Source organism: Pteropus medius, unplaced genomic scaffold (assembly GCF_902729225.1).
Source record: "Pteropus medius unplaced genomic scaffold, Ma_sr-lr_union100, whole genome shotgun sequence".
Taxonomy (NCBI): Eukaryota; Metazoa; Chordata; class Mammalia; order Chiroptera; family Pteropodidae; genus Pteropus; species Pteropus medius.
Genome location: NW_024344378.1, coordinates 50,314,935 through 50,326,441, shown reverse-complemented (window position 1 = coordinate 50,326,441; position 11,507 = coordinate 50,314,935). Strand labels below are relative to the sequence as shown.

The 11,507-nt window shown below is 47.6% G+C and overlaps 1 protein-coding gene and 1 pseudogene across 20 annotated transcripts in view; one reads left to right on the top strand and one right to left on the bottom strand.

Annotated features, from left to right (window-relative positions):
- Window positions 1-4,000: 4,000 nt before the first annotated feature.
- On the bottom strand, window positions 4,001-4,119 carry LOC120609774 (uncharacterized; annotated as a pseudogene).
- A 3,096-nt stretch (window positions 4,120-7,215) lies between these two features.
- The window catches only part of KCNMA1 (potassium calcium-activated channel subfamily M alpha 1), a 686,119-nt gene continuing 681,827 nt past the window's right edge, over window positions 7,216-11,507 (top strand). For 8 of the 20 annotated variants that reach the window (XM_039872185.1, XM_039872186.1, XM_039872190.1 and 5 more), the window contains exon 1: window positions 8,294-8,644. In XM_039872185.1, the coding sequence (XP_039728119.1) occupies window positions 8,294-8,644 (351 nt within the window). Of the gene's footprint in view, window positions 8,645-9,875; window positions 11,488-11,507 lie in introns of those variants that run through there. The other 12 variants (XM_039872200.1, XM_039872198.1, XM_039872195.1 and 9 more) reach the window with 9 other exon arrangements.

The following is an 11,507-nucleotide window of genomic DNA, read 5'->3' as shown; positions in this document are numbered from 1 at the left end:
GTCACTTGGGAGGCAGAAAAGGCACCAGATAAAGAAGGGGGAAAGTTGGATTCTAACTTCAGCTGAGTCACTGGTGAGCAGAGTTTGGGCAGATTACTTAATATCTCTGAAGCCTCACTTTCTTCCTCTCTCAAAAGAAAAAGATAGAATAATCTCTAAAGTCCTTCTAGTTCTAGAATTATGATGGTCCAGGAAGTGGGGCAGAGGCTGGGTGACCAGTGAGGGTGCTCCTGTCCGGTGACCTGTGGTAAGGCCTCAGAACAAATGTCAGCCCTTTTCGTAACACTTACCAATTTCTCCTTTTAGCAAAGGGAGTCCAGGCCTCAGGGTAAGGGCATTGCGTGGACAACACCAATCTCTGATTTGATAGCATCAGTTTTACTCATAATGTCTATTTTTACACTTTCCTACTATTGATTTATTTGTATTTTAATCTTATACATTTTAATTTTGTTTATTATGATTTATTTATCTTCTAATTATGGCAATGTTGGTTTCTCATGAAGGTAGTATTCTAGAATTTCTTTTTGAAATAAATTTAAGTATAAAAAGAGTCAACTGGAGACAAACATTAAGTAACTAATACTAAAAGCTGCATGATGTATGGTGAAAATTGTAAAGGCAACCTAAGAATTGGGGAAATGTTTGCATTAAATTTGGGGATATGTAAAGTGCCCCTTGTGGTCCTTGACCTCTTCAGTGGGTACCCGTGACTATTACTGCCCTAGAAGGAAGGGCATGTACGTGCCTAGATGCCATTTCTCTGCCTGTCACATCAGCTCTAGGTAGTGCTGTTGACACTATTCTCTCTGGAAGACACATGGGTGAGAGAGCAGAGTGAGCCCTCTGGTCAGTGCGAAATAGGAATACGTTCTTTTCAGTCTTTAGATTGGTTTTGACTCAAATGGTTTTATGCATTGAATTTAATGAAAAGTCATCTCAATGGGCCACCAGATTATGAACTATGGAATTTCTACACTAATGTTAAAGGAGATGGAATTCCCATCTGAGCCATTGTGCTTTAAACAGAATCTGTATTATCTACTGAAATAAAAGCCGCTTATGCATACCAACCCTTCTGTCTCAGTATAGTGTCACTAAGACAGATCTTGATTGAAGAGCCAAGAGCAAGTCAAATAAAAAGCTTTAAGCCCATGAGTATCCATCACCCAGGGAGTTCCTAGCGTTGTTAGGATAGCTTATGGATCATTTTGTTCAACTTACAGCTTTCTATTTTGTTATAAGGAGGGAAGAACAAAATGAGATTTATAGATAACCAAAAGGATGTTTCTTGCATGCCTCCAATCCAGCATAGCACCTTGCAGAAAATGCATTAAGCACCGTGTCCTGGTGATCCTAGAGGATTTCCGAAAGCAAAGACTCAGCCCCATGCCCCACTGTGTCTGTCTCCAACAGTCTGCTCTGGCCAGCTGCATAGGTCCAGGTGTTTTTCTAGAAGTATCTGAAGTATCTAAAGTTTGTGCTCATATAAGCTCATGGCAAAGGTTCCCAGGGAGGAAGATCTGGTGAGGTACTCAGTGGATGCTCCCAAACAGCAGCAGCTTCAACATCTGAAGAAACTAGAGGTCACATCTCTGTGTTTGGACTTGTTAGAATAGCCAGGCAATTGACACAACTCCTCTTCTGGATTAGGACAGCTATGAAAAATCCCCTTGGTGGCAGACTCGAGGACTCAGATCCTGGCCAATGGTGAAGATCAACCTCTCCTATTCCTAGAATAGTATTTCATACATTCTGGAAATCTAACAGTGTTCTTCTGGCAAGAAACATGGCAAGCCCCTTCCATAAAGTTGTTTAATAAACTTCTCTCTTGAGCTTGGCAGCCAGTTTATTGGATTGTGTTTCCTTTATGGTTTATTCTTCTGCGACTCCAAGGATATTGCTAGATTTGGTTTTTGTTTTGTTTGTTTCGTAAAAGTGGCATTTCTTGGTTTCACACAGATAGCCTTACCTCTTACAAAAATACCACAGTTTATAATTTTTTAACCCATTAAATTCTCTCACCTTTGGGAAGCAGAAAGCTTGGCAACTGTGGGATAGATACTAAAGCTGGAGAATGAATGCGACTTCAAGGAAGGCCAGTTGTTGGTGTGAAAGGAAGGCATCTTGCTTTGGATAACATTATGCCAAAAGCAGACACCAAGGGAGCAAGTCGGAATTAGAAGTCAACGAAATCCCCAGAGATGTCTGCCTTTGGACTTGTCTCATTCTCAAGAGGGCTTTTAAGTGGGAAAGATGGTCTCAGCATTATCTTTATTTGCAAACGAGGCAAGAGTTACTAGGCAGAGGCAGGATTAAGTCTCTTGACTCATTTGCATGGTCTGTTTTACAAAGTAGTCATTGAGTTCTAGACTTCCCAGATCTTGAACCAGAGCTTTAGCAAAGATCAGACCAGGAACCCTAAGAAAAAGATTAGAAAGTCTATTGGTCCGGAAATCAGAAGAATAAGTTGGGTAGTTTCAAGGAGAATTTTTTCTCTTTTGGCTTCTTCTTTTCCCACCAGTAAAAATGGGTGGACTAATTTTTGCCTTGCTACCTCCTAGAGGCCAGGTCCATAGCACTCATGTTCTGGTGGGGTGGCATTGATGATGAATAGGATTAAAGTGAGGTGGGAATTTGAAGAATTGTTAGACTGGAAGTTCTGTGCAATGCAAGTAGAAGATGAATTCTAACCAGGACACGGGCCATGAATTAGGTTTACTTTGACCCAGCCACAGTTGTATTTTAAGGGAATAAAGGCTATTTTCTTGCAAGTTTGTGTCTTGGCTGTCACTGGAGACAATGATTAAGGAAAATGTGGTAGGACTACAAACACCATTTTCCCCAAGAAACTGGCTTTGATGAGTTAGAAAAGGGAATTTTCTGTCAGTGCCACACATTCAGAATTTTCTGCTAGCCCACACATTCAGAATCGGCTGATAAGAGGCCAGAGATGAGGGGCAAGTCTGGGTGGTACCCCACATCCAGGTTGGCTCATACATGTACTCTCCCTTGAAAAAAGGCACTGAGTCTAGGATGTGAGAATACCAGTGGAAATATTCAGGACATCTTTCTGACTACAATGAATCACTTACACACAGTTTTAAGACTTATTTAAAAAGATGTTAAATTTGGGAATAATCTAAATATCAGCAGCATGCCAATTAATGGAATATTATTCAATTATTTTTTAAAAAGTGTTTCTGTAATATTTAATGAAATGGGGAAAAATGCCTACAATTTAATATTAAGAAAAAATAGGATAAAAATTAGATATTCAATCTAACTCCAATTTTGCAAAAATACACACACAAGGAAAAGCATGAAAGAAATATATAAAAATATTAATAATGGTTATCTGTGGGTGGTGGAATTCCGGGTGATTTTTATATTCTTTTATGAAAGTTTTGCTTTCCAAATTATTTATGAGTCTGAGTTATTCTTATAAGCAGAAATAAATATAAAACCAATATTTATAATAAACCCCTCAAAGCTTGCTTTCTGAGTCCCTCTCTGCATCCTAGGAATCAATGATCCTTTCTGGTGCTCAGAAGCTCTTGGGCTTGGTTTTAAGGGGTGGGCCACTGTGGTCTTTCTTCTTCATTATCAATCACTCTTGTGCCAAATAACTTGACAGATCTAAGCCTCAGTTTCTTTATCTATAAAATTGGAGAATAGCTTCCACTCTTCTTATGCCACAAAAAGATTATAAAGATTAAAAAAGTGAGGAGAGTTCCATTAGCCATTCAGAAGAGAGCACAATGGTAGTTGAAGGAGTGGGAGGTTACAGCTTAGAGGACAGGACATCAAATCATGGTATCAATACAAATTCATTGGCTGCCTTTATCACAACAGTTTATACGCTAGTGGGACCGCAACTGGGTGATTAATATTATTGTGGTTGTAGATTTCTCTTTTTTAGGTAGTAACCCTTGGTTGACCTCACAGATTGCAAGGAACTTGTCAGTTTACAATCTTTTATTTTATTTTTTATTTTTTACGCCTACAGCACCTGCTCTTCCTAGGTGGTGTCCCATTCAAGTACTAACCAAGCCCGACCCTGCTTAGCTTCCGAGATCAGATGGGATCGGGCTTGGTCAGGGTGGCATGGCTGTAGACTGGTTGTAGATTTTTATAGCAAGACTTTCCTCATTGGAATTTTCATACCAAATTTCTGACCTTTGAATAAACCCATTCTTCAAATATTCACAAAATGATGTCATGTACCAGGAAGAGTCACCAGAGGGCGGTAGATCACTTGCAGAGTCCACCTGGCTTTTCCATAGCAAAAGCACCAATGTTTATGTCAAGAATATTGGGACTAGGTCCAGGCCCCAGATAAATAAAATCCAGTGTGCTTTAATTATGATGTCGGGCCAACATTTAATTAAATAAGCTTTTTTTGTTCTTGGCTATTACTTTAGTTACTCTGCTTTTTTAGTTTATATGTGCGCTTTTCTTTCTTTTAAACCAGTTGGGATTGTTCAGATTAGAATTCGTTAGAAACTTGAAACCCTGGTTTGCTTTGAAAGCTGCCACAGGCACATGTTCACATGATAAGAGGCTGACATCCTCTCTGAGATGCTTATAAATGTACTTAGAAATAAATAAGTGTCCAGTATTGTTTTCAGAACAGAGGAAGTTGCAATTTCTACTGTAGTTTAGACTTTAAGTTCTTGTGCACTGGCCTTTAATTCCCAGTCTGCAGACACACCTACGAGAGGTGAAATGCACCTGGCTATTCAGAGGCGTTTCTCCACACTCTTCACATTTTCAAGGCTACCCCAGACAGCGGGAAGACAATAAGTGGGCATGTGAGTCAGGGTTCAGAGAGTCCATTCAGGCTGGAGTGGCTCTGCCATGCCCTGGAGACTATCCATACTTGGCTGTCTGTGGGGCCATATGACTGTAACGGCTGCAGCAGAGTGCAGGAGTAACTGGCCTCAGTTCTGATTCCCATGAGGGGCCTCTTGGGGTACAGAACAGCAAAGTAGGGAGAAGGAACAACAATCTTGCCTGCATACATCTCCTTCAGGACGTGGTGTATGCACACACCTCAGTACTGGCTTGGGGGGTGAGAAGAATTGATCAAATTTTGGCTGTTTTTGGGTCACAGTAACTACAAACAGAATCTGCATATTTTCTTTTTTATCCTTAGAAATTACCCTTTGAGGTAGGCAGGGCAGTTCCTGTTTTTATTCTAATTTACAAATTAGGAAACAATGAATGAAAGATACCTAGCATTCAAGTTTGATGTTCCATCTTGTCTATGCAGAACATCTTCCTGGGTGAAACTAGGTGCTAAGTTTTCTGAAGCTGGCACAGATTTTGTGGATGAGAAGGAAGTAGGAGGAGAGAGCCAGGCAAAGGCTTGATGAGGTCTCTTTCTGGTAGATGGTGGTGGATGGTGGCACTATCTCATTCAGCACCTACTGGTCAGGCCTTTGGGGAGGTGATGAGGGACTGGGGATTGTAGGAATGGTAGGATATTGACAGTGAAGGTCTCTGATGAATACCAACTGGTTTTGGATAACACAGAAGTTGCTAAAAGCTTTAATCAGCACGATAGAGAGAGCAGGAAATGATGTCTAGGGGCCTCCCAGCATGTTCTGGAAGAATGAGATGATGAAGGTGGTAGTGGAGGAGAAACACAGCTGGGGATTCTGCATTTGGGGTGACAGAAGGCACAGCAACCAGTGGCCCATTTCTAATTGTCCCCACCTGGTGTTGCAGGGACCCCAGGCTGTGGTGGAAGTCCAGGAAAGCCTGGAGGGGATTCATTGTTTTGCAAAGGTCAAATTTGTGAGGCAGGGAATCCATTCTGGGGGGTTTTATATCTCCCTGGGGAAACCATCCTATCCTTTGCTGCTATTTTTATGTTATGGGTGTTTTATTTTTAAATTGCAAATCTTGGACTTGATTTAAGCAAAGTCCTTAACTGTCCTGACATACCTGACATATATGAAGGCCCAAAGGTAGCAAAGTACACCATTTAGAAGGCTAATAAAGAAGCTCAAGGCCACAGTCACCTTCTCGCATATCCCGCAGTACTTCTGGAGCTGACCCTTTTGGTTCAACCCAATGCTGGTAAGACCCAGTGCCTTTGCACATGTAGGACAGATTCGACAGAGTGGCTGCTGAGCACGGGAAACTGGAAGTACCAAGTAGGTAACAGACGATTTCATTTTCTGGAAAATATTATCCATAGTTCCATTTATATACTGCTTTTGAGTACCAAACACTTGAGAACCTTGGCTTTGACACTTTTCTAATGGATGTGTGCTGCGAGTCTAATGAATGTATTCCGATTGAAGCAGAAGAACCTGAAAATATCTCCTTCAGCCTCTCTGCCCAGCTCAGCCTCCCTTGCCTGGTCCTCTTCTGCATCTGAGGGCCTCCAAGGAAGAGGGGAAGGGCTGAGCTCTAGTTCAGGCAGAAAGGCATTGGTCTATGCAGTGAAGGATGCTCACCCTCATCACAGGAAGGGCTGAAAGGAACCTGAGGATTCCAATTAGGCTTAAACTAATGAGCTGGAAACTTTGGGAAAACCACCTGGGCAATGGGGGAGAGTGTAATCATCTTCCTTTTAATTAGCACTGGAAAACCTGTGGTCCAGCTGGTAGCACAAGGAAGGATGGTTTCCAGAGGGAGCAAAGTTTCTGAGTATGAGATTCCCCTAGTGGTGAAAGGACAGAGGCTGCTTAGTAAATCCGGACTCCTTCATCTTTAAGGAGAAAGGTGAACTTGAATGGAGCCCGCAGCACCCCTTCTCCCGGCAGCCCTCTTCACACGATGGAGTCTGAAGCTAGGTAAAAGAAAGCGACTTTAGGGAACTCTGTTCCCTATTGGAGCCTGCAGCGCTCCTGAGGCAAGGTCTTCCCTGCCCCCTCTGCCTATTCTCTTAGGCAGCCTGTGTTGCCTCATGAGGAAAAGGCAGAAAAACCACCTGCTGCTGTCGGAGCCACGGACCACCACCCCAGCCTCCCGGGTGGCCCTGCCTTCCAGTCACGCACAGATCACTAGAGCACCTAGTGAGGGGGAAGGGAAGAACGAACTAGGGATCGGTAGGGGTCGAACTGGGGTGCGTATTATGAAGAAGGGTCCTCCTTACTCCCGAAGCCCGAGGATCCTGAGGCGTCCAAGTTGTGGAATCGAGTGCACAGCTGGTCACTCCTCCCCTCTCCACTGGGCTCTCTTTTAGAGAAAAATGGTCTGTCATGGGGGCCTGACCAATCTCCTCAGGACCCCTAGGGCGCTCTGCTGGGGGCGCAGCACATTGGAGAGAGGTACCAGGTCTCGCCCCTGGGCTTAGGGGGCACTACCTCCCGCGCTGGGGGTCAGGGGTGCCTGCCAGGCCGCCGCCTGAGGGTCAGCTTGACCCTCAGCCCAGCCTCGGGCCAAAGCGAGCCAGCGCCGCGAGCCTTCTTCCCTCCCGCCTCGGGCGGCCTGAGCCCGCGCCCGCTCCAGTTGCTGCAGCTGCTGGCGGCCGCGGGGAGCGCGGGGCGCGCGCCGAAGAAGCTCGGGCGGCGAGGACGGTGACGAGGAGGAGCCGGAGGAGGCGAGAAGGAAGAACAAGCGGAGGCCGAGGAGGCTAAGTGGCGTGGCGACGCGCTCTGGGAACATGGACTAGAGGCAGCGGCGCGGGGCGACGAGACGCGTTGAACCAGCGGTGGCCCAGTGCGCACAGGGGCGGCAAGCAGGAGCCGAGCGCAGCCGGGGGAGGAGGGCTAGCGCGGGGGCGACCGGGCGGAGGGGGCTGATTATTCATTATTAACGAGTTGCCGCTTAATAATCCAAGAGCAGCGCTCGGAGAGGGGGTCCCGGGCCGGAGCGCAGCGCACACGCGTGGCGCACAGAGGGCTGCGCGGCGCCGAGGGCACCCGGGCCCGCGCGCAGAGCCGGGGCGGGCCCGGGGGCGGTGCAGACCCCGAGCGCAGGCGGCCCGCGGCGCCCCCTCGCTCTGGGCGCTCCCGGCCAGCGCAGCCTGGGGCGAGCGGGACGCGGGCCGGGGAGGGGGACCTGCCCGCGCGCTCCATCTCCCTTCCCCCCCCCGCCCCGGGCGGGCCGGCGGCTGGGGGGAGGGCGGGCGGCGGCAGCGGCTGTATATATCTCCGCGCACCCCGCCAGGTCGCGCACAGCGCCCCGAGCCCAGGCGCCTCCCCGCCCCCCTCCCCGCGCTCCGCGGCGGCGGCGGCAGCAGTAGCAGCAATATGGCTGTTGATGGGTGTTCGGGGTGGCGCTGGCGGCGGGAGGAGCTCCCCCGAGCCCCTGCGCCGGCTGCCCGTTGCTAGCTATGGCAAATGGTGGCGGCGGCGGCGGCAGCAGCGGCGGCGGCGGCGGCGGCGGCGGAGGCAGCAGTCTTAGAATGAGTAGCAATATCCACGCGAACCATCTCAGCCTAGACGCGTCCTCCTCTTCCTCCTCTTCATCCTCCTCCTCGTCCTCGGTCCACGAGCCCAAGATGGATGCGCTCATCATCCCGGTGACCATGGAGGTGCCGTGCGACAGCCGGGGCCAACGAATGTGGTGGGCTTTCCTGGCCTCCTCCATGGTGACTTTCTTTGGGGGCCTCTTCATCATACTGCTCTGGCGGACGCTCAAGTACCTGTGGACCGTTTGCTGCCACTGCGGGGGCAAGACGAAGGTAAGGCGCACCCCGGGCGCCCGCCCCTTGCGCTAGCCCTGCCGCTTCTCGGCGTCCCCAGTAGCCCACCTCTTTGCTCCTCACGGCGCCGCGCTTCCCTCCATCCCTGCCTGCCTTCCTCTCGCTGCCTTCCCTCCTCTTCGCTCTCCCTGCGCCCTCGGATTAGGGCAGCGGGCGTCGCACCCCGGATGAGGAGTTGCCCCCAACCGGTGCGCTCTGGGACGCGGATGCCAGTTTTGTCCGCTTGTTTATTGTAGGATTGTTTGCAGCTGCAGCAGGGGCCAGGGTGGGAAACGCGCGCCGTTCCGGTGCTGTGGTGCGGGGTAGGGAGAGCCAACCCCGCGGGCACCGAGAAAGCTGGGTGCCGCTGGGTGCCTTGTTCCTCAAGGCTCACCGGCTGCGGCTCGGCTCCTCGCGGTGGGCGATGGGGAGCACATCAACCCTCACTTTAGAAACCTGTTGGGGAGATGAGTTCATGGAGTCAGCAGGAAGGGAGAATCTTTTGGGCAAAGGAGAAAGTCTTTTGGGCTAAGGAATCCCAGGGGAGGAACATGGCCAGAGGAAGTGGAGGAGAGTCTGGGGGGCGAGAGAAAGTTGGGGAGATGCACCCCAGTTTTGGAGGCAGCAAGGAGTCTGCCACTTTAGGAGTGTGGCGAGGTCGCACATCTGATGTCACCTCCCTCTCCATCCCTTGGATATTCTCGTGGAACATACCCCCACTCCAAGTTCTGGGGCATCTGTATTCTCTCCCCCATGCCACCCTCTTTAGGTCCTTGGAAATGCCACTAACAGCGCGGAGCTGGGGCAGCAGGTCCGCTGGAGAGCCTGCCGAGGCCGCGGTTTAACGCGGAGCCTCCTCTCCGTCGCTTTTGAGGTGGCTGGATGTCGGGTTAGGCTATTCCTGGCGCAGAGACGCCCACCAGCACCAAGACTCTCTACATTTTACGTATGGTTGCTAGGCTGACTGCCTGGTCTATTATCAGGTCCCTACAGATGTCCTCCTTTCCCCCCACTGGCTGAAGGTAAGGGGCAGAGGGCAGTTTTTCATAGAAAACTGCAAAATAAAAAAGAACTGGCAAAAAGAGTCACCCAAGCTGCTTTCTGTTGAAGTAATTCCTATCCTAGGGGACTTCCAGTGCCAACATTTTCAGAGGGTGGGGAGATCAAGGGGAATTGGGGAACAGTGTAAGGTAGAGGCGGATCTCCCTCAGAATGTTCATACCTTTTCTAGGAAAGTTAATCTGAGGACCCCTCAAACTCTGACAAGGCACAGCAACTTGTCGCAGGCTCCTTAGTTGCTGCTGGAAGAAGTACGGAATCCAGGAGCTATGGGTGACAAACGAGGATGAACCAAAGCTCACTCTCCTGATCGTTAATTATACATTGTGTTAGGTGCTGGAGCTCAGCTGTGTTTTGTGGCAGCACATTTGTGTTTTGGAAAATACTGGTGTGTTGGAAATAAAGAAGAAAAATAAAAGCCCTCACTCTCTTCCTCCCCTCCCAGTTCTCTGGAAGCCTCCAGAGGTTGCCCAGCCAGCTTTCTTTGGAGTTACCTTCTTAGCCATACAGGATTCTCTTTACTTGTTACGGTGGAAAACCTCTTGAATTCCAGAGAAGCTATCAGAGTCAGCAGAATCGAAACCGTGAGACCCTGAGATTGTGCCCCTTGCCTACTCTCCTCCTATCAACTGCTTATTCGTAGAGCCTTCTTATCCACACATTTCCTGTCCTCCACCTCCCCGACAGTCTTCAGCTCTGGAGTTTATTTTCCTTTACTAAGATTTAGTGCTTGCCTTTAGGGGAAAGATAGCTCATAGCCGTATGCATCTGAATTGTTCTCTAGACTGAGTAATTTTGGTGAACTTTTAAACAGCCACCTATCTGTAAAGAACTGGGCAATAACTTTTTTTTTTTTTTCAATGAGCCAAAATAAGTTTTGGTGTTTTTGTGATCCTGAGGTTTTAAACACAGTCTCTAAAGTCTTTTTACTCCAGGGGGTACATTAATGTCACTGCATTGCCTGTGATGAAATGTTGATTGTATTGTTCACATAAAGAATATCTTTCCTAAATGATGACCAAACATAACTTTTGTCAGTTTTCTTGAGAAAACAGGTTTTTGGCAATGATCATAAGAAAAAAAAAACCACTATATATATAAGGCTATATTTTGCAGCTCCAAATCTGCTGAGTTGACATAACTGGAAGTTTCTACAAAGAATTAGCCCTGGAAGAGATGCTTGCAGTTGGTTGGGAAGACGTGAGGCTGATGTAGATCAAGATCAGGTCGCTTTTGATACCATTAGAGTTCATTTTAAATCGTGCTCAGATCTTAATATTTATCCCTTGATTTGCTCTATTAAACCAGTGTAGCCAGCTCCTTATGCCCAGTAATAACTTAGGCCTCTTATAAGCTTTCTTTCTACTCTTGAGATCTGTATTTATACTGCAGTTATGGTTTTTTCCCTTCATTTTTTTTGCTTTCCAAGTATTTGGTAGTTGTCAAGATGCTTTACAGAAAAATGATTTGGGCTTGAGCTTGGAATAATTATTTTAGTGCTAGATTTCCCAGGCAAACCTAGGTTGCTTTTCCACACAATTCTCCTGACCCTCAGATGTATTAACTCTCACCTTCATTCAGTCCCAAGATGGTTGGACCAGGAGCTGGAATCCAGTGAAAGGCCGGTCATTTTAGCATCAGAAATTCCATGGGAGATAAGTTTCAGCAGGGAGCTGTGGAATCACAAGCATTTGGCCTCTGGGACTGCACCATCCTTTTTGATCAAAAGAACCTGGGACTGTGAGTGTGCATCATGAGACATCTCATCATTAATACCTTTGGCCTCTGAATCCCAAATGGTGAA